At 48.8% G+C, this 22760-nt stretch overlaps 1 protein-coding gene and 1 long non-coding RNA gene across 7 annotated transcripts in view; one reads left to right on the top strand and one right to left on the bottom strand.

Moving 5' to 3' along the window:
- Positions 1-380: 380 nt before the first annotated feature.
- ALPK3 (alpha kinase 3) overlaps positions 381-22760 on the top strand; it is a 60909-nt gene continuing 38529 nt past the window's right edge. Inside the window, exons 1-4 of one of the 6 annotated variants that reach the window (XM_077940164.1) lie at positions 381-620; positions 6328-6366; positions 10474-10595; positions 22257-22374. In XM_077940164.1, coding sequence (XP_077796290.1) covers positions 478-620; positions 6328-6366; positions 10474-10595; positions 22257-22374 — 422 coding nt within the window. In that variant the 5' untranslated portion in view covers positions 381-477. Of the gene's footprint in view, positions 621-6327; positions 6367-9705; positions 9848-10473; positions 10596-17580; positions 17624-19062; positions 19149-22256; positions 22375-22760 lie in introns of those variants that run through there. The other 5 variants (XM_077940165.1, XM_015142928.3, XM_015142927.3 and 2 more) reach the window with 5 other exon arrangements.
- The window catches only part of LOC144330068 (uncharacterized), a 33877-nt gene continuing 33010 nt past the window's right edge, over positions 21894-22760 (bottom strand). The window contains exon 3 of the long non-coding RNA XR_013395929.1: positions 21894-21923. This is a non-coding gene — a long non-coding RNA (uncharacterized LOC144330068). The remainder of the gene's footprint in view (positions 21924-22760) is intronic.

Below are 22760 nucleotides of genomic sequence, written 5' to 3'. Positions count from 1 at the left end.
CGGTTGACCTGGCTCCCCCTGGCCCCGGCCAGGCCTCGTGGACCCCTCATATGCAAAACGGGACATGAGCAGGGGAGGAAGGCCAGCCGGGAGCCGGGTCCTGGGAGTTCCACGAAGGGACCTGTCCTGGTCTCCATGTTCACGCTGCGCCTTCCTTCCGAGGCTCCCCGGGCCTCGCCCGACAAGGCGCTGCTGCAGACACCAGGCCCGCCGAGGGAGCAGGGAGCGCACTGGGAGCCAACTCTGGGGCGGGCGCCTAGGGCCCGGCGCCCCCCCAGAGTCTCCGAGCCGCGCTGCCCGGGCCGGGCCGGGGGAGGGACAGCAGCAGGTGACGACGGCCTGGCCACCGGCTATAAATAGGGGCTCGCGTCAGCCGCGGGCGGGAGCGGCGGCGGCGGGCAGGGGCCCGGAGGCCGGGGCCTGGAGGACGGGCGAGGCAGGGGCGGGTGAGGGCCGGCGGTCGGTGAGGGCGGCGCCATGGGGTCGCGGAGGGCCCCCAGCCGGGGCTGGGGCGCGGGTGGGCGGTCTGGGGCGGGGGGCGACAGTGAGGACGACGGCCCCGTGTGGATCCCCAGCCCAGCCAGCCGGAGCTACCTGCTCAGCGTGCGGCCGGAGACCAGGTGAGTGGCACCGAGGGGCAGGGTGGCGTTGGGCTGGGCGAGGCCCTGGGATCAGTCCCTGTGAGGGCGGCCTGGTCCCTGTAGGCCTGGGCTGGGCCTGCGCCCTCGAGCCCTCTCAGCCCCAAGGCCCAGGGTCTGGGGACATGGTAGCTGGAATAGCCTTCATAGCCCCTTGTGACCCGTCCTGATCCACGGGCCTGAGGCCTCTGGCAGTGCGAAGCTCAAGAGAGGACAAAGGCTCCACTTTGGAGTGATTTCATGGGGTCTGAAGGCTTTCTTTATCTCCCCCGCCCCTACCCTGCTATTCCCTGGCTTGGGATTCCACAGTTAGAGATAAGGAAAGTCAGAGTGGCTGAAATTCCTCCCTGGCAGGTAGGGAGCGGGAGAGAACTGGTGGGGACAGGGAGAGGGTGCTGGGGGGCTGCCCAGAGTAGGGGCTACTTAGCTCAGGGTGGGGAGGTTCCCCAGAAAGAAATAAACCTTTGTAAATAAGGTTCCTCTACTGGGCCCAGAACTTGGGTCCTCCCCAGGACCTGAGTTGGGGCTGGTGAGATAGGGGGTGGGATGACATACTGTCTGGGGATGTCGGGAATTAAGGACTTGCAGCTCTGAGGGAGCAAAGTGCCCTGTCCAGTTTGGGGAAGGGAAATGCCAAGGGAGGTGTGGAACTAATGAGCTCTTCACTGGTCTTCCAAGAGTTTAAGAGGTATGGAAGCTTTGGTTTAGCAGCTAGGCCACCCACAGATATAAAGACACAAAGACAATAGACACGCATCCAGGCAATCAAAGGCACACAGACGCACATGGACACGCGCATTGCCATGGAGACAGACACTTCCTGCCCCCTGTGGGCAGCTCAGTTTCCCTCCACTTCTGGAGTCTATTTTCCAAAGGGAAATGTGTTGAGATAGTGGTTGTTTCATAGCCTGAGAACTTGGCTTGTGTATTATACAGAAAACAGTCATTCCTCCAAGAGGCTGTCCAGAGACCTCTTGTTCTCCATTCTTAAAACAGCATAAAAACAGGCATCAAGGACATTCAGGAAAAGTCCTGGGCACTTCCTCGTGAATTGGCTGAGTCCTATTGACCTTGGAGTTGGGAAAGTTCAAATGTAACCGGAACCAGTTTCTGCATAAAACTCGTCAAATGGTGTCATATGTCTGGGGCAGGGCTGAGGACTGATGTTAGTGACTGAGTCAGACTCAACAAGGCCCCTGGCTGCCAGCAAAGAATACCCCTTTTTCCTACTCCTGGCTCTACAGATAAACCGGAATGAAATTTGGACATTAATTCCAGCCCTTAGAGAAGCTGACTCCCTTGTGGGAGCCTCACACTTGTCACAGTGATTTGTCTGGGCTTTGCCTCCTGTGTTTGGCCTTTGTCAATACCAGTGGAACAAACAGAAGAGGCAGAACCAGGGTCCTTCTTGGAGACAGCAGCAATGAAGGAAGGGAGGAAATAGTACCTTGAAAACCAGGCAGAATGGGGAGGGCAGGAGATCTGGGATTTTAGGAAAAGGACTGGAGAGTGGACACAGTGCTGCTGCCTGACTGTGCAGTTGTATGATAGATAAATGTTAATTGCACACCTCATGAGCACAAAGCTTGTGCCAGCCTGAGAGCTAGAGGTGGGATAGAAGTGGCTGGCTTAAGTCCCTTTGGACCTAAATGGGAATGTTCTTAAAAGGAGTCTCTTTCATCAAGTATCTGGAGGGGGCAAGACAGGAGGAGTGGGAGAGAGCTTTGGACTTTGGGCTGTGTTTTGCCCCTGCAGAGTTTTTTACTGCTCCTGCCAGCTAGCCACAGACCCCCAGAGGTTCTGAGAGACAAGGACAGCCAGATTTATCAGGCTTCTGGAAAAGCCTCCGGCCAAAGTGGGGAGAATGTGACTGTGGCTGCAGTGGGGAGTGGAGGGGGCGGGGCAGTTCCTGCCTCTCTAGCAAGGCCTGACCTGTGTTGGAGGGAGCCATCGTACTGTCTGCTGTCCCTCAGAACAGCCTCACTGCCTGTGGGGGTGGGGAGAGCTCCCTAGAGACAGGGAGAAAGACAGTCCCTGGAGAATTTTGCCAACTATATTGACTCCAGCCTAGCTGAGCCCTGACTATGCCAGAGTCCTGAGTCCTTGACTGAGAGGCAAGTTCTGTCCCCACTCTCTTGGCTCCAACATGTGGGTCTGCCTTCACACAGATGTGTCATGGAGCTCTCCAGGCATCATTCTCATGGGCCCTTGTGAGGAGGGGCTGTCCCTGGGAGCTGATGGACAGCTGAGCTGATGGACAACAGAGGCCTTGGTGGAGGGCCCAGAACCTATCTCCCCATGCACCTTTCTCTGCCCCACAGCTCTGAAAGGGTTCTAGTCCATGTCGGTGCAAGAATATTTCCAATGTCCACTGGGGTCAGAGGTCCAACAAGCAGATAGTTCCACCAAACTGTAGGCCCAGCCCCTAGGTCACCCGGCATCTGGGACCTCACCCCCATAGGACAGTGAGATGTGGGTAGGCTAGAGAAGTTAAGGGGCCACAACAGTTGAGTAGAAGCAGTTATGATTAATTAGCTTTTATGGGATATTCAGAAGTTCCAGAAGCCCCTGCCCCCTGGATTCTTGGAGGTCCTGGTCCAGGTGGACTCAGAGAAGTCACAGAACCTGTAGCTCTGCTGTTCAGCATGGGTCAGACAGGCTGTCTAGGGCTTTTAGGGAACCTGAGGTATCAGGCCAGGACTGTCCAAAGGCCTTTTATGTCCCGGAATAGATGAAAGCCGGGAGGGATGGAATCTCCCAGCTTCTGTGGTCAGTTCTGGTTTTCCGTAGCCTACTTCACTCTTTTAGTGTTTGGTGTTTTTTTTTTTTTTTTTTTTTTTTTGAGATGGAGTCTTGCTCTGTCACCCAGGCTGGAGTGCAGTGGCGTGATCTCTGTTCACTGCAACCTCCGCCTCCCAGGTTCAAGCAATCCTCCTGCCTCAACCTCCTGAGTAGTCTGGGATTACAGATGCCTGCCACCGCACCCGGCTAATTTTTGTATTTTTAGTAGAGACGGGATTTCACCCTGTTGGCCAGGCTGTTCTTGAACTCCTGACCTCAGGTCATCTGCCTGCCTCGGCCTCCCAAAGTGCTGGGATTACAGACGAGAGCCACCACACCCAGCCAAGTTTAGTTTTTAATTATTTATTTTTTATAAAGATGGGGTCTTGCTATATCGCCAAGGTTGATCTTGAACTCCTGTGCTCCAGCGATCCTCTTACCTCAGCCCCACAAGTGTTGGGATTGCAGGCATGAGCCACTGTGCTCAGTCCCAGCTTCACTCCTTTATGAGGAGACCTTTCCTTTCTGGGCCCTGATTTCCAACCCCACCCCCCAACTTTTTTCTTTTTTCCTATTCTGCTTACGTATGAATTCCCATTTTGTGAGATGAAGGTGGCATAAAGAACTCTTTAAAGTTTTTCTGCCCCAACATTTGATGCCTCTCATTCGGCTCCCCCTCAGAGGCAGTAAATGGGGAGCTCCCCTGCCTGGGTGACAGCCCTGAGCCTAGCTGTGGCCCAGCCAGCAGGGCACAGGCAGGTCTTCCACCTTCTGAAGACCAGGTGCCTCCATTAGCCCAGGGTTTCTCCTGACCTGACTAATGATGTAAGGGCGAGGCCTAGAGAGGGCAGGATGGTTGGTCCAGGAGCAGCAGAGCTGGGGGAGGGGTCCTCTGTCCCAGCTCATTTCTTGACCCACGTGTAGGTGGAACTTGTCATTTTCCTTTCTGAATTAGAAAGCTAACTCTCCCCCTCTCCTTCCCAGGGAAGAAGTCCAGACCCAAAGAAGAAGAAATCTCCCAATCCTAAAGGAGAGGGACAAAGGAAATTTATGGTCAGGAAAGGATGGAGTTGGCCAGTGCCTTGGAACCATGGGAGGTTCTGCCCAGGCGGCCTCCAGAGGATTTTTAAAGTTCTGAGCAGAGGCAGCTGCACTCTAGCACACTCCTTTCCATCTTTTCTGGAGCAGCAGCTCCCTCTGGGGAGCAGCACCCTTCCTGCTTGAAAAATGCCTTTCTCTCCCCTGCCCTCTCTCCCCAGGCCCCCCACTCTACTTTCCTCCTCTTTCTTTTTCTTCCTCTCTCTCTCTTTTTTTTTTTTTCTCTCTCTCTCTCCCCCTTCTATAGAACAGCAGTTAAATACCCATTGTCTGTGCAGCACTGTGCTAGGAGCCACAGAAACTACAAGAACTAGGTTTGAAGGCTGGATGGGCAGGATTTAATTGAGCAGTAGGAAGGAAGAAGGACTTTCCAAACAGGGAGAACAAAAGGGGTCAGGGGTCAGGAAGGACTTTTCATGCCAATAAGGGACAGGCCTGGCTATGGTGGCACCAGAGCATTGGGAAGTAGAGGGAACCTGGTTGTCGTGGGAGTGTGAGTAGATCAGGGAGGCCCCCACCCGCCCAGTCAAGAAGTGGAGACTCAGTGTCCTCTACACTGAGGGACTGCAGCATTTTGTTAGAGAAGTGGGTTATATGAGGGGTTAAGGAGAAGGGGTTGAGGTGGTCATCAGTGTGGAGCCATGAGGGTCTAGATTGTAGTGCAACAACAAGAGTAGAGAGAAGGGGAGAAAGAAGGGACAAGAATTGTGGACGGACTGGATTTGGGGTTGGGGAAGAAGAAGTAATCCAAGATGGCAGGTTTTGAGCTTAGGAGTTTGGGAGAATGCTGGAGGTATCTACCAACCCAGGAGCCCGGGGTTAGGGGTGAAGCCAGGTTTTAGGGAAAAGGATGGGTTTGGTTTTGTGGTTATAAAGAGATGGGATCCTCATAGAGACAGAGACCGTGAGCACCACTGAACAGGCTGGGCTGCTGATAAGGAAGGGAGAGCTCTTCTCATGATAGGGACAGCTGAAGGGAGTGTGGATGGGGTGAGCCCTGACATCTCTCAAGGAGCTGGGATCCAGGGCCCCACTGGAGATTTTTGTATCCAGAATGGAGGAGGGAGAGGGAATAGTTGGCTCATAGTAAGTGGGCTAGAACTCCAGTAAGGGGTGGTCCTATGTGGGTCCTCATCCTAGTGCCCTAAGCAGTGGCCTTTCCTAGCTGCCCCAGGCAGGAGGGATGATCAGGGCCTCAGGCAGAATGGGCCTTGTGTGGACCATGAAGCTGGGTGCCTCCCAGCTCCTGCTGAATTAACTGCTTTGTTTTTCTCTTTTTCACTCTCCCAGCTGGTTTGCCTTGCGTGGCCTCTTTAACCATACTTTAACATATTAATGATGGGTGTTCTCCAAGCCACCTGTCTCTTTCTCCTAGCCTCTCAGGGGATTTCCAGGAATGGGGCTCTTTTCTCCCAAAGGCCAAGAATTGAAGCAGGAGCTTGCCCCCAGGCTGGTATGCTGTGGGGTGGGGAAACATGCCAGGCAGCTGTAAGCCTCCCTCTCTGGGGCAGTGACCCAAATGCCTGGGACGTACCTTTCTCAAAGCACAGCCCCAAGGGGCCTCCTTTCTGCCTAACCATTTTCCTGGACTTTGCTGCATTTAATGAGCTCTTGGTTTCAGATACATTGGTGTCCGGTGGTCAGGCCACTTGCTAAATGGAGCAGGCCAACTAAGACAGCTGGTCCCTTTTAATAGAAAGGCTTCTGGGCCGCAGAAGGTGGCCGATTAATAGTTTGCGACTGTTGATTTCGCCTACTTCCTTCTCCTTGCTTTTTTGGCCTAATGATTCCATTTGCTGTTTTTGCTTAGCTTATCAAGCAACCGGTTGTCTCACCCCAGCTCTGGAAGGTAAATGCATATTGCACTACATTTCTCTGACTGCTTTTTTCTTGGGTCTGGGCATTGAGGGGCCACTGAGTGACTGCTCGTGCACTAACCAGGCTGCATGGGGTGAGGGGAGAGCTGGAGGGCGGGTGGGGAGAGTGCAAGAAGGTACTCAGGTGAACATGGCTCTCACAGGGGGCCAGAGTTGATGCTTGCATGGGCCATTTGAGATGGGCATAGGATATCAGGAATAGAAATATGGGCAGGGGTCTCTGAGATGCCTGCAATGACATCTCTGTGTCCCTAGGAGACACGATGGGAACAGAACAGGGAGCCACCAGTCATGTCACATGACCCACCTCTTCCCCATCCCAGGTTTTTTATTTCTTAGAGACAGGGTCTTGCTCTGTCATGTTGCCCAGGCTGGAATGCAATGGCTCCCTGCAGCCTTGAACTCCTGGCCTCAAGGGATCCTCCTGCCTCAGCCTTCTGAGTAGCGGGGACTACAGGAATGCACCATGATGCCTGGCTAATTTTTAAAAATGTTCTTGTAGAGACAGGGTCTCACTGTATTCCCTGGTCTTGAACTTCTGGCTCCAAGGGATCCTCCTGCCTTGGCTTCCTAAAGTCCTGGGATTAGAGGCGTAAGCCACTGTGCCTGGCCCCAATTCTAGGTTTTCATGTTTTTGGAACCACATATCTAGGTGTGATACCTTATTGTCTATCTTCTTCTAACCATGGCAACTGCCTTTTAAAATTTTTTTCTGCAGTCATTTAAGTTCTCCTTTTACCTCCTGTTTCTCTGAATTTTCCTTTTCTTTGGTTCCTCCCCATCCCTGAAGACTGAACTCTGTGAGATCAGAGAATACCACGTTAGTGTATTCCTGAATAACTTATTCTCTGAATCTGCTGCAGAGTCAGGGCAAGGTCTGAGCAGGCTCATGGTCCAGGTTTGCTGGGTGAATGACTGTCTTCTTGCCTCCTGAACTGAAGGACAGCTCTTTACCCTTGGCTGAACTGACTGTTACAATCAAAATGGGAACATTTCCTGGCTCCTTCCCACCACTTGGGCCTCATCCCAGACTCTGATAGATTTGGGGAGAGTTAGCTACATTTTCTTCACACAGAGAAAGATTTCAGAATAGCTAACTGGTTTCTGAATAGCTAATGTTTACAGACATGATTAGCAACTACTATGTCCATGGTCCTTGATGGGGATGAACACTGAGGAGACTTTGTTCTGTGTGGCTCATGGGTGGAACTGAGGATATCACAACTAATTCCAAGTGGAGTGTGGTAAGCGTTGAAAGGAGAGGACCTGGGCAAACCAAATCTAACCTAAGGGCAAGGTTAGGTTAACATCATGAAAACCAATGATTCTGGTGTTCCTTAGAGACATATGATTAGTCTGTGATATCCTTATGAAGTCATGGAGTTGGAAGGACTCATCAGGGTTGGACAAGACCATTTCCAGATGTGTGGACTTCCTGGCTCTCCAGGGCATAGGGCGCAGCACACTCAGAGTCTATCCCACATTCGAGTGGTTTGGAGGACGGGGACAGAAAGCTTGTCGCAATGAGAAGCTGTGTGACATTCAGCAGAACATGACAGTATATAAAGTGACTTCCTGTGCCTCCAAATGTACCCCAAGCCCACTTCCCTAAAGAGAAGGCTTTCATCTAGCCACACCTTTCGGCTGTTACTTGTTTTCTAATGTAAACATTTTTGTAATACAGCTTAGGACCTAATGTGGAAAGTTTGAGAAGATATGTTCTTTTCCATTCAAAAAGAATAATGAAATAAAATAACTACTTGTTTTTTTCTTTTTTTTTCTTTTTGAGAAGGAGTCTCTCTCTATCGCCAGGCTGGAGTGCACTGGCGCGATCTCAACTCACTGCAACCTCTGCCTCCCGGGTTCAAGCGATTTTCCTGCCTCAGCTTCCCGAGTAGCTGGGACTACACGCGCCTGCCACCACGCCTGGCTAATTTTTGTATTTTTAGTAGAGACGGGGTTTCACCGTGTTGGCCAGGCTGGTCTCGATCTCTTGACTTCGTGATCTGCCCGCCTCAGCCTCCCAAAGTGGAGGGATTACAGGCATGAGCCACCGCGCCCGGCCCGTTTTTCAATATCTAGCATGAGCATTTGTCTCTGCAAATTTTCTTAAAGCATAGCTTCCCTGTTGTCTCACTTATCCAGTAGCCGAAATGATTTCCTTAGACTTGTCCAAGCGGCTTCATACCTAGGAGTCTCAACTGAATATTGGATCCAGGCTCAAGGTCATGGATGAGATAGTATTCAAATTATGCAGGGAGGACATAATTAGGGATGGTTTGAATTAACTACAGACTCATGGAAGTAGGATTATGTTTACCCTGGTGGTTTCTAGAAACTGTTGATTGAGATTTGATATTACCCCAAATCAGAAATTGCTGTTAGTATGATAGCAGCAAGAAACATTTTCAGATATTAACACTTCCTGAGTGTTCAGGGAGTTGATAGCCTAGGACCTGAGGACCCTCTATTTCTGAGTGGCTTAAGAAGAAAAGGAAAAGAAGTTTATTGCACAGATGAGTTGTAGGTGACAGAAGGTTGTAGGGAGTGTTACAGAATGTGTCTAACTGCAGACTTGGCTCAAATGTTCAGGTATGTGAGATTGGGATCCCCTTTATGGGTGATCTTTGTTGGGGAGGGACCTTGTCAACTCCAGGAACGCCCAGGTATCTGCATTCCTGTGGTGAAACCATAGCGGGATCCCCATCAGTCCAGAAGTCTTACTTGATTCCAGATATTCTCTGGGGTACAACCCTTCTCTTCAAACTCAAGTCTAGAATAATATTAACAGAAAAGATACATTGAATGTGGAACCCCTCCCCACAAAGTGTGTAGGGTTCTAGATCCTGTTTGCTTCTGCTTCCACAGACTCTCTTGGCCCCTGGCAGAGAGGCCATGGACAGACAAACATTGCTCTTGGGTGACCATCCCTTCCTCTGAGGCACAGGGAAAGGCACCTTTGAATGATGTGTCTTTCTCACTACAGTTTCTCCTGCTTCTCTTCACTTTGCCCCCCTCACAGTCCTCTCTGCTGCTCACAATGGGATGTATGCCTGGGGAGGGAGGGCCGGGCATGGCTTGTGCACCACACAACCTGGCTATGTGGTGGCGCTTCACACCTAGGAACGCACTGTGTCTCTGCTGGCCCTTGAAAGGGTTTGGCATGGTGGTTTGCTTCCTGGGCCCAGGAAGGAGAAGACTGTAAGCCCTGAGCATTGTTGGTGAGTTTGTACTGGACTCAGTGCTTACTGATGCCCCTGAAATCTGGGAGATGGACTGGAGAAGGGAACTAAAAGTTCTGGCTTTTGCAGGGGTGGATCTGTTTGTGGTTTGGCACTCCTGCTGGTTGGTCCTGGAGCAGCCAACCATGTTTCACTTCAGCATGTGATATCCAGGGATGGAGCAGGGGAGCCACAGCTGGCTTTCCAAGGATGCTTCTCAGCTTCATTTGGGGTGGGTCTCTCCTTTCTGATACCCTTATGAATTAGAGTTCCCCTTTGGGTCTAGACCCCTAGCATTGGCCAGCTTATTCTTTGTCCATTGTGGGTCTGCACTCACAAATGAAGGAGCTTTTTTCCTAAGCCCAAGCTCTAGGAGAGGCTCCTGTGCTCTTAGGACCTTGAGTCACTGAGGGTTGGCTGGCCTTCCCCTCTTGGCATGAATGGAGGCTCTGCTATGCTGGGGGTTCCATCTCCGAGGCTTGACCTACTTATCTGTGTGTCTCCCTCATGCACCAGTGTCCCTGGAGATGAAAGGTGCAGTGTGAAGTAAGGCCCCCCCCAACAATGATGGGATGGGATGCCTCAGCTGGTAGCATGGCATGCTCAGGAGCCTGGCCCATGGTCAGTAACTTGCCTATTGTAATGGGTCTGGGTCAGGATTCCATTCAACCCCTTGATACCTGGCCCCAGCCTAGCCAAGAGGCACAGGCTGCCTTGAAGAAAGACTTGCCTGGGTGCTGGAGCTCTGGCCGCAGGAAGATGAACAGGCGTGGTGAGATGGAAGCTACCTTGGACAGGCCAGGCTGTGCTGTTTGTTGTGGGGAAGGCCAGCTCTGAATAGCTCTTTGCCTCTCCTAGGAGCACCTTCTGCTCCATCATTGCTCAGCTCACAGAGGAGACCCAGCCGCTATTCGAGACCACACTCAAGTCCCGGGCTGTGTGTGAGGACAGCGACGTCAGGTTCACCTGCATCGTCACAGGTAAGGAGTCTGTATGCTGCATGCCAGGACCTCTGCAGAGAGCAGGGTCCAAGGAGGCTGTGAGGACAGGAATGGTGGGGTGGAAAGGCTGTGTGCACAAAACTATGTGAGGTGATATTTACTTTCTGAGCTTTCTCTCCAGTTTAACCTCCCTGTGTGGGCTGGTGCCTCTTGCTCCTCCCATTCTGGAGCCACATATATACCCTACTCTTCTTTGGAACCTGTCCTCGGTGAAGGTTCCTGACCCTCAGGCATACATCCATGACTAATGGACTAATTGCACGAAAAGAAGTACTCCAATGGAAAGAGATCTTTGAGGCCATCTCCCTGAGTATCCCCATGTTATAGTTGAGTAATTTGACGGTTGGGAGTCTCAAGCCTGAGAGGAGAATTGCATGTGGTGATTCTGACTACAGACCCTGGAGGCAGACTGCCTGGCTTAGAGTCCTGGCTCATCCCCTTTCCAATGATGTCACTGAGCAGATTACATAACCTCTCAGCTGCCTCATCTGTAAAGTGGGGATAATGATAGGATGCACTTCATAGGGTTAATTGAGATTGAATGAGTTAATACATGCAAAGTGTTTGGAGTAGTACCTGATGTACAGTAAGTACCATATAAGTGTTAGAAACTGACTACTGTTATTTGCATTTCACTGAGCTTCATGGTGGAATTTGAAGCAACTGTTTGGCAGAATAGGAAGCAGAGTGATACTCCTTGGAAGGGGAGGATAGTGGGTGGGAGTGCTGGAAGGGTGGTTCCAGACATTGCCTCTCCCCCAGACCACCCAGTAGAGACTCCAACCTGACCAGCCTCAGGGCCTGCAGGACCCATGAATGGGTACCCACCCCTCCCAGCTGTGCAGCTATCAGATCCCAGGCCCAGGCTCCCTCTGGAGAGCCTGTTGTTTCTGTAAGTCAAGGGCATTTGTGGTTTCCAGCTGTGACATTCCCTAATTCTGGGGGACTTGTTTACCCCAGCCAGTAAACAGCTTCTCACTTGGGCAGTTCTCACCCTTACTCAACCCTCTGAGCTGCAGACTGAGAACACTCTCTGCTCCGAGGGACATAGGTATTCATCCCATATCTTTGTATGGCATATGGTGAATTTCACGAGTTGTCTGTTTCCATTGTCATTGCATTCTTACAAATCCCTATGAAGTAAGTGCTATTTTTAGTCAAATTTTACCAAGGAGGAAGCTGAAAGAGGCTGATGCATTGCCAAAGTCTGCAGCACTGGTGAGGGAGACACTGCTTTTGCTCTCCGGCATCTGATGCTGCTTCCCACCTGCATCTCTTGTGTTACTGTGGCACTTAGAGTTTCCTAGAAAAACCCAGTTCTTTCACAGCTTCGTGCTTCTGCACATCTGATTTTCTCTATTTAGAAAGTCCTTAATGCTTCTTTTTAAAGAAAATTAAATTTTACTTTGTCAAATTAATATATGCACATAATTTAAGACTTCAAATTATACTAAAAGGCATACTTCAAAATACAGCAGTTCACCCCTCTCAATTTGTCTTCCCAGAAGCAACTGTTTTCAGCTTTTAGCTGTTTCTTCTGGCATGTATACATTTCCATCATGCTGAGTACTACGTGAAATGCTTCATATTTAGATGTTCTCTATTGTCTTCCTGTTATGGTAGATAAGGAATTAGCTCTTTTATACCATCATTTTCTCTATTTCCCTAAACTTATCTTATTCATATAATTATGTTGACAGCAATTGTGGGACTTTGGTTCTCATCTTCTTAGTTTAAAAAGGTTTAAACAAAAGACACACAGCAAAGGAGATAGAACAATTTATTGCAAAGGAAAAAGAATACTGTAAAAGTTAGGTGCAGAATAGACAGGACACCTGAGAGAGAGAAGATTCAGCTTGGGCTTCTCGTGAGGATGAGACAGCAAAGACTGGTACCTAGGGAAACTACCTTTCTGTAAGTTTTACATGATTATTCATGAGGCGGTAGGAAGAGGTGTTGCTCGTAAGCATGTTCTGGGTGGTCTTCTGGGTGCACATGCGCAGTAGCTGTACATGCTTGTTCAAACATCATGAGTAGCTGGGACCACAGGCGCATGCCACCACACCCATGCTAATGAGACATGCATCTTAAATCTCCACCCAGGGGTGTGTTTTTTACTATTACAATGAGCAAAGGGTGAGTTTGAGGACAGGTAAAATCAAAATGCTCCTGCTTTCTTTCCCTACTGGAGATAGCTTTGCTTTAATGAACTTTACAATGCCCATGCTAGGGCTTAATTGTGTTGACTGTATGGTCCCGATGGTTGCTGTGTCCTGAGGACATGGTTACTTCCTTGACTGTTATTAATGATAGTTTTCTAAAACTATCCTGCTTCAGTTATATCATAATTTTTGCTTAAATCAATTTTACTGTTTACCTTATTATGCCTATGCAATATTATTTGTAACTGAACATTGTAGCATACTATGCATATTTTTTTTCTTTTGTTTTTCCTAAGGTTAGTACTTTCCATAGTTTTTCATTTGTTTCTTTTTTTGGTATCTGTTGCTAATTTTTCTTATACCTCCTAATAGCCTCTTAAGACAATATTCTGCAAGGTCAATGACATCAGTAATCTGGCAGTTACTTTCCTTGGAGATATTCCTCTTGGAGCTCTCCATTCTTCTTTTATCTGAACTGCTAGCCTTTTGGGGCCTGATACACAGCTGTTATCCTGGGTCTTTCCTTTGCTTTTCTGTGGGGTTAATTCAACTTCCTGGATCTCATGTCTTCCTTTGTTGGTTTATTTTTTTGCTTTATTGAATACTGCCCGAGTGGTTTCATCAGGTCCTGAAGATGGTGGAGTAGCAGAGGGCATGGTGATGGCAAGGTCTGGACCTTGCTCTCCCTTGAGTCCCTCTGCTCCAATGTGCCTTCATTTCTCCCTGTATCTGGTACACAGTTGCTATCCTCTAGATTTGCTTTACCTCTCTTCTGTGATAACTTTCCTGCTTTTTGTATTCTACATTTTTTTCTTTCTTGATTTACATTCTTGTTTTGGTAGCTTTCTAGAAAGAGTACATGGGAAACAGATGTTGGATTCTTTGTGTCTGAAAATGTTTTTGTTGGTTGGTTGGTTGGTTTTTTGAGGCAAGGTTTCCTCTGTCACCCAGGCTGGAGTACAGTGGCATGATCACAGATCACTGTAGCCTCAACCTCCCCAGCTCAGGTGATCTTCTTGCCTCAGCCTCCTGAGTAGCTGGGACCACAGGCGTGTGCCACCACGCCCAGCTTATTTTGTGTGTGTGTGTATGTGTGTGTGTGCGTGTGGTAGACTAAGTCCTACTATGTTGCCAGGCTGGTCTCAAACTCCTGGGCTCAAGCAATCCTCCCACCTTGGCCTCCCAAAGTGCTGGGATTATAGCAGGCATGAACCAGTGTACCCGGCCTCTTTTTTTCTACTTTACTTTTTCTTGGGAATTTGGCTGGGTATAGAATTAGAAGCTGAAAATAATTTTCCTTCAGAATTTTAGACATTGTTCCATTATCTTTTTGCTTCCAATATTGCTTTTCAGAGTGAGAAGACAGTTTGATCCTAATTCCTTGCATGTGACCAGTTTTTCTCTCTGGAAGCTTGTAAGAGTGTTCTGGTATTTCATAATGATGTATTTTGATATGGGTCTCTTCACCCTGGAACATGCTTAGATGCTTTCAGTTGGAAACGGAGAGCCTTTAGTTCTGGGAAATTTGATTTTATCCTCCTGTTTTCTGTCATCTTACTTTACGAACTCCTGTTTGGATAGCTGTTCCCCTGGACATGGACTTTTATTTTCTTATCCTTTATTCCCCTTTCATCTATTTGTCTTTTGCTCTACTTTCTGGGAGATTTCCTCAGTTTTATCTTTCAACTCTTCTACTGAATTTTAATTTCCAAGGGTTTTAATTTTTGTCATTTTCTGTAAGCATCCTGCACTTTTCATGAATGTAGTATCTTTTCTTAGCTGTCTGAGACGCTTATTAATGATAGTTTACTAAAAGTTTCCTTTTCCTTGCGTAGTTTTTCTTCTGTCTTGCTTTTTCTCTGTTTAATTTAATTTTGTCATCAATCTTCAATTACAGGCTTTCCTCCCATATCTAGAAATCTTTGGCTGTCAGACAATGAGCAAGAGTAGGAGACTTACAAGCTGATCAGAGGTTCTGAGCAAGGAGGAGGGGCCTGAAAACTTGGCTGTTTACTGTAGGGTGATCTAGGTAGCTACTGTTGGGAACTGCCAAGTAAGTTTCTTTAGTTTCTTCCTCTTGGACTAGTGAGGTTTCCTAGCAAAAGGTTTTCTGGGAGTTATGCAGATCAGAGGGCTGGGTGGGCTCTCAGCATAAGACATTTATTTTATGATACATGGTTATTACATTTTTCTGTTTTTCATAGAATAGTCATGCCCTCAGTTATGCTGGCTTATTCTCAGGGCAGACTTTTACATTTCCAAATAATAAACTTCACCTTTGGCTGTGGTGGGGAAGGAGCAGTCATCCAGTGAGATAGAATGGGTGAAGGGTTCCAGAGATCTATTTTCTAAGCACCTTTTAACCTTTCTTCCTTCCTCTTTCTCCCAGTTCCAGAGGTACCAATTTGCCAATTCTTAGGCCCTTTGGGGATTTTCTGGTGTCAAAAGGATAGTTCTCAGTTTTCTCCACTGCTAGCTTAGGGTTGAGCTGTCTTGAGTCTGCTAAGTCAGTTTCCACTTGTCCATCTGCTTTCTAACTTTCAAAATTTTGTTGCTCCTATTACTCTCCTTGCCTGTTCACTTCATCTTTGTTGATTAAAAAGTCTTTTCAGGGCAGTTTAGTGAGCTTGAGGAAGGGTGTGAAGATAGATGGCATGTTCATTCTGCCTTTTTACCTAGAAGCCTACTCATTTTCTGCCTGGCAAAATCCTTCTCACCTTTCAAGGGGCTTGCCCTCTGGGAGGTCATCTCCGGTGTTTCCAGGAGAGCTCTTGCTCCATCCTCCACCACACAGTTTTTTTGTTTACACATCTCTCTCCCCAACAAGATCATGACATCTACAAGGACAGGGCACACACCTGACACATCATGCCTCTCCAGAGCTGGCACAAAGATGCTCAGTACATATCAGATGACCACAGTGAACCTTGACTGTGCTGATGACAAAACCAGTATCTTTTCCACTTTCCACATTGCCTGTTCATTTCAGCCACAGCTTTGATACCTGGGTAACAGCAGCTGCAGTGGGGACCTGGGACCACTTGAGAGGTGCAGGTGTCAGAGATGGCTCTCCTTCCTCTCCTTTTCCATTCTTTTCTTTGTAGCCACGGAGGTTGAGAGCAATGTGGAGATGCCAGACATGAGTCTGGCTTATAGAATCATGAGTATTTTATCAAATATTCCCAGTGTCATCATGGAAGTAAGCTGTTCCCTGTTTCAAGCCCAATCCAAAGGAGCAACCTTTTCTGCCACATCTCATGATGACCAGGAGGGCTGCTCAGAGATTTATTTTATGATATATGGTTGTATATCATACAACCTACCTACTGTGTATATCATAGCACCTACTGTGCCAAGATCTACAACACTACCAATGAAGTCTGTAAGGTTTCTGGGGCTCTGGCTACCTCTGATATCCATACTTTAGTCCATTGTTGATCTTCTCCTCTCCTGCCCCCACTAATCCTCACATACATTCAGAATCTCAGCTTTCCTGAGTTTTGTGTAGTACGTTAGGAAAGAGGTCTCTATGATCACCACAGTACACCTCAAACAAGCCTTTTCCAATTAGCAAGGAGAAAATGCAGGCTGTAGGAGAGGGGTGGGGGGAGAGGAGGGGCAACGTGGAAGGTTCTGCAAACTAAAGAGTCAGGGTTAGACACAGGAGCTCTCTAGACTGGAGAGGTGGATCTCTGGCTGAGACTGGCCTCTGTGTGAGGCTGCTGTTTTGCTCCTGGCTTGTCTCCAGAGTGACCACACGTGCACTCTTCCTTCCTCACTGCTGATAGCATTTCCTAAACAAGGCTAGGATGAGTGAGCCCACCAGGGCCCTGCCAGGCAGAGGTGATGCTTTCCTGGTGGTCAGAACTTAGTCCAGGTGAGGGAGAGTCATCTGTGCCAGCAGTGCTCCTGCTGGCTGACCTGTGATGGAAGCCCTTGGGGTCACGGAGAAGAGAGGCAAGGCCCTGGGGTTCTTCCAACTCACAGTAGGCTTATGGGAAGATAGTGGGCCTCCGCTAGCTCCTGTCTGCCCCAGGAGCCCCTCTGGTCAGAGTGCTACTGTCTTCCTTGAGGCAGCCCACTCTCTCCAGCACAGGGGCTTCCCTCCTCCACTCTCCTCAACTCTGTTGTAGATTCTATGTTGTGTGTGTGTGTGTGTTTGCATGTGGGTGCACGTGTTCATATTGGGCTGGAAGGAGGAAGCATCAACAGTGGGCAGGTTGTACAAAGGGATTGAGTCTTCTAAAACAGGACCATGTTCCTGAAGAAACTTTTTTAGAGAAGTAAGTCTAAAAATGACTGTTGGGAGCGAAAACTTATATATTGGTCCCAGTAACCCCAGTGGAAAGAGTACTGGAGAAAGGAAAAGGAAACCTAGGGCTTTGCCACATGCTGGCTGTGTGACCCTGGGTGTTACTTAGCTTCTCTGAGCCTCATTTTCTTTTTGTGTAAAATAGGAAGTAAAATACTGGCCTGTGTTATAGAAGAGAGGGATTTGAATTCTGGCTCTCTACTTGCTAGCTAGATAACTTTGGACAAGAGCTTTAATTTCATGAGCTGGGATTTCCTCGTCCTTAAATTGGAGATTAGTAGCAGAGTGCATTCCTCATAGGATTTTTGTGAGGATTAGATGAGATAATACATGAGAAGTATTCAGCTTAGTATCTGGCACATAGTAAGTCTTCATTAATGTTAGCAATCATTTGCACAGGAGTGTTCTGAGGGTCAAATGAAATTCTATGTATTTGAAAGCTTTTTGAAAACTTTACATTTCCATTCATTATTCTTTTGAATCAGAGCTTCTGTGAACTGGGAACGGTTGGGACAAGGCTGCAAGTTTCCAAGGTGGGTTCTTGAGTCAGGTCTGCTGGCTGTGAAACAGATGTCACAGGGTGTGAAGGGGCCGAGGGAAGGCCACAGGCTCAAGTGCTGCTGTGGGCTCTCCTGGCCAGGGCTGGAAGTGTGTGCACACCTGCCTGTGGACATGCACAAATGCATAGTTGGGAGTGAAGGACCCAGAGCCCTCCTGCTTTTATGCATTTTAGGATATAGTTCACATTATTCAGGGCTCAAGGCAATGTGTTCTCCCAAATAAATTTGCTTCCAAAGCTCATTGTGGTTATGAAGCCCCTAAGCTATTGGATTGGCGCCCGCTGTGTAGAGGCAGCACCAGAGGGTGGCATGGAGGCTGAGGCCCCAGCCCTGGGGCTGTGGGGTCCATTCAGCTCCTCTCTCCTTGCCCCACCCCTGCCCTCTTGCCCGAGCATCTGGCTGGACTCAGATGCCCTGGAGACTGAGGCTGTGCTGGGTGGGTCATGGGGTAGGGAGGCTCTGAGCTGGGCCCTTGTAGGGATGAGATCATCTCACAGGATGGTGAGGACACCTGTGCTGGCTCTGGCCACACACACAGTGATGTAACCAGGGGGTTTAGCTCACAGTGGAAACATGGGGCTCGCTTTACAGCCAGGGCTGCCCAGAGTTTGTTCCTGGCCGACGCTGCTGCAGTCTCGCCTCCCCTGCTCCCTGCTCCTGTACGCAGTTCCCCAGCATGCCCTTTGCTTGTCACCCTCCCCCTCTCCTGTTGGGGTTCCCTTGTCAGGCATGCCCTTCCCATCCACCTTGTGTGTTCACCCTACTCACTCATTTACTTATCGTCCCACAGATTTCTTTTAAGTAATTACCACACCAGTGTCAGGCACTGTCTTAGGTGGTGGGGATATAGCAGTGAACAAGATACAGTTTCTACCCACATGGGACCTAAGTCTAGCAGGAGAGATAGGCAAGGAAGTAGTCAATGACAGTATTGTGATTAGTGCTGTGAAGCGGAAGTACAGGTGACGTGAGAGCTGAGGGGAAGCGGGAGATCGGAGGCACGGAACCCATCTTTCCTGAAATCCTGCCCACCTTCCAAGTTGAGTTCAGGTGCCACTCACTACAAAAGCTTTTCCTGAGTCTCTAGCCAGAGGTGATTGCTCCCTTCTCTGCAGCCCTAAGCACTTAGTGCATTGCTTCATTTATTCATCTATAAATATTTAATGAGTGTTGATTCCATACCAGGGACTATTCTAGGAACTGGGGACACAGCAGTGAATAACACAGATAAGTCCCTGCTGTCATGGAGCTGATGTTTGTCATGGAAAGGATGGACGTAAACCAACACACTCCTAAGTGTATAATATGTCACGTAGCAATGTGTTCTATGAAGAAAAATAAACATAGTAAGAGGAATAGCAAGTGCCTGGGAGACAGTGTTGCTGCTTTACACAGGGTGGTAGGGAAGGCCTCTCTAGAGAAGTAACAGAGCCCTGCAGGAGTCAAGGCATGGTGCTCCTATGGTGTGTGAGGCAAGCCAGCAGGACCACATGAGTGGGTACAGCAAGCTGGGGGAAAGTGGAGGGAGCTGGGGCCAGCATGGTCACAGGGCCCAGATCATGAGGGCTGCGTGAAATGGAGCTAATTGGGGTGTTTTGAGCAAAGGGGCACCATGATCTAACATTATTTAAAAGGATCACTCTGTCTTTTCTGCTGAGAATGGGCTGAAGAGAGCCAAGCAGCGAGATCAGTGAGGAGGTTATTATAGGAATTGAGGTGTGAGGTGACGGGAATGTGGACCAAGCTGTTGGTGCGGAATGGCAAGGAGTGATCGGATTCTAGATATATTCTAAGGGAGGGCCAGCAAGATTGCTTGATGGAGTAGAGGTGAGACAAGGAAAGGAATACAGGATTGCCTCCAGGTCTTGGCCTGAACCAAATATAGGGATGAAGTTGCTATTTACTAAGATTTGTGGGAACTGGCTTGGAGGGCAGACTAAGGAGCTTGGATGGGACATGGTAAGCTTGATACCTCTTAGACCTTCAAGTGGAAATGCCAGGTATGCAGTCAGAAATAATGACTGGGGTAGAAGACTAGGCTGGAGATAGAAATTTGGAAGTCCATAAGCATACATATATTTGAAAGCCACAGGACAGATTTAGGACCTTCTGGGTTGTGAGTAGGGATAGAGTATGGAAAATGGTTCTGGGGCCTGAGCTCTGGGGCAGGTCTAGGTGGGAGGGGAGGACTGATGAAGAGCTCAGGAAAAGCAGCCAGTGAAGTAGGAGGAGTAGTTAGAAAGAGCGGTGTCCTAAAAGCAAGTGAAGCAAAGGTTTCAGGAAGTGGGTTTGGTACTGCTGATGGATTAGGCAGATGGGCATAGGAATTGGATTTGGCAATGTACAAGTTATGGGTGACTTTGACAAGAGCAATTCTGGTGCAAGAGAGGCTATAAAAGTCTGACTGGAGTAAGGAAAATGAAGACAGTGAGTACAGGCAGCTCTTTCAAAGAATTTTTCTGTAAAGCAGACAGCAGAGAAATAAGAGCAGGGGTTGGAGGAGGCTGTGGGGTCAAAGGAAGTTCTTTTTAAAGAAGGACACAGTAGAGCAGGCTTGTACGTTGATGGGAAAGATGTAACAGAGAGGAAAAATTTGATGATGCAGGAGTGAGCTGGAATAATTGCTGGAGAAATGTCCTTGATTAGGCACGAGCAGGTAGGATCCAGTGAGGGGAAGCTTTACTTAGGAGCATGGTGTATCTGTAGGCAGTAGGAAAGGCAGAGCACCTGTGCAGATGCTAGGTGCATTGCTGCCTTGTGCGGGTGCATGCCATGTCTCACCTTTTCTTTTTTTTCTTTTTTTTCTTTTTTTTTTTTTTTTTTTTGAGACTGAGTCTTGCTCTGTTGCCCAGGCTGGAGTGCAGTGGTGTGATCTCGGCTCACTGCAAGCTCCGCCTCCCGGGTTCACGCCATTCTCCTGCCTCAGCCTCCTGAGCAGCTGGGACTACAGGCATCTGCCACCGCGCCCGGCTAATTTTTTTTGTATTTTTAGTAGAGACGGGGTTTCACTGTGTTAGCCAGGATGGTCTCGATCTGACCTCGTGATCCGCCCGCCTTGGCCTTCCAAAGTGCTGGGATTACAGGCTTGAGCCACTGCACCTGGCCATGTCTCACCTTCTCTTTCGCACAATAATCTTCTGGAGAGCAGAGACCCTGTCTCATGTGGTTCTGTGTCCTCATAACCCTAGCTTGCTGTTCATGTATACTTAATATATATCTTTGAGTGAATGTATGTTAGCAGTCTCATTTCGAGCAAGTAATGCAGATCAGTCAGCTTAAGATATGAATCAGCATTCATTGGTAAGTCCAGAGGGGCTTCTTATGGAATTGACAAGAGGAGGGCAGCTGTGCCCAGGCAAGGAATGGAACTAGTACTTGGAAATATCTTGGAACTCTCTCTGTCTTCCACTTCTTATTCAATCCTGAACATCGACTTCCTTTTTCCATCTCTCACTATAGTGTTTGCTTCTCAGTCCACGTGGCAGAACATGGCTGCTCTACTCTTTTGAAGCTAAATTTCCAGACACAATGGTAGACTGTCTGTAGGTCCTAATTCCCAAATACTTGGTCAAATAATTAGCTAGATTAGCTGATTTGCTGTCCATTACTGAACCAATCAACTATGGACAGAGAGATAAGGGATATGTGACAGTAACAGCTGGGAGCTCCTCCTGTGGGTGGGCTGGAAGTGCCCGAGAAGGGGCTGGGCAGACACCTCAGTCAGTGTCACTGCAGTGACAGGGTGGGTAGGAAGGGTGTAGATGTGTGGACAGATGGACGATAGGTAAATGAATGAATGGGTAGACAGATAGATGCTTTAGCCATGTTGTCAAATAATCCTAACAGCTCAGGAACCTGAAATGAAAGAAGGAGGGCTCTTGGAAGAGATGCTCATGGTGGGACATGGGGGAGGAGATCTCTGTAGATAGAGCCCTTACTGCAGTTGAGGAAGTAGAACGGGCCACTATAGAAGGAAGCTTATTCCCAGGAGCCAGGGATTTCTGGAAACTCCTTGTCTCCCTTGCCATTAGGAAGCTAGGAAGTTTCTCCTCCATATTTTCCTTCCTACTGCTGAGGGGGAATTGTTTTCAGCTTTGACAGGGACCAGCTTCTAAAAATAAGCTGAGCTATCATACGGTGGCTCTGTTCTTCCAGCAAGCCTGGGGCAGGTGGTCCTGTCCAGTCTCTTCAGGTGGTCTGGAAAGCCATGGCCTCGTGTTCTCTCCTCCCATTATTATTATTATTATTATTATTACTGAGATGGAGTCTCACTCTATCGCCTAGGCTGGAGTGCAGTGGCGAGATCTTGGCTCACTGCAACCTCCACCTCCTGGGTTCAAGCGATTCTCCTGCCTCAGCCTCCCAAGGAGCTGGGATTACAGGAGCCCGCCACCATGTCTGGGTAATTTTTTTTTTTTTTGTATTTTTAGTAGAGACTGGGTTTCACCATGTTGGCCAGGCTGGTCTCAAACTCTTGACCTCAGGTGATCTGCCTACCTCAGCCTCCCAAAGTGCTGGAATTACAGGTGTGAGCCACAGTGCCTGGCCTCTTCCCATTATTTTGGAACTGGCCTTCCTGCAACCCAATCTCCTGCTTCTTTCTCAGGATACCCAGAGCCAGAGGTGACCTGGTACAAGGATGATACGGAGCTGGACCGCTACTGTGGCTTGCCAAAATATGAGATCACTCATCAGGGCAACCGCCACACACTGCAGCTGTACAGGTGAGGGAGAAGGGCCTGTTTTGCTCTCTTTGCCCTCCCGAGGGCCCTTTGGCTGGGGTCCTGCCCTCAGAAATGGAGTAGTCTAGATGGAGATGCCCAGGCACTCTCTGGGGATGGTGGGCGGGGTTCTGCTGTGTGGTTGAACTACCTGGTGAACCACATCTGCCTTCCAGTGTCTGGGAGCTCCTAAGGCCAGGGTGGGAGTATTCCTGACAGAGAGCTGGTGCAACCAGTGGAGGTCCTGACCTACAGAAATATTTTCCATGAGGTCAGCAGCCAAAAAAAGCAACTGTATCATCATGACTTCACAAGGGGCTGTGTTGGTCACATGCTTCTGAAGGGAGCTCTCCTGGGCCCCAAGTCTAATCCCTCCTGGGACAGTATGG

Source organism: Macaca mulatta, chromosome 7 (genome assembly GCF_049350105.2).
Source record: "Macaca mulatta isolate MMU2019108-1 chromosome 7, T2T-MMU8v2.0, whole genome shotgun sequence".
Taxonomy (NCBI): Eukaryota; Metazoa; Chordata; class Mammalia; order Primates; family Cercopithecidae; genus Macaca; species Macaca mulatta.
Note: the sequence above shows the minus strand (reverse complement) of the source record. Positions and strands in the feature narration are given on the sequence as shown.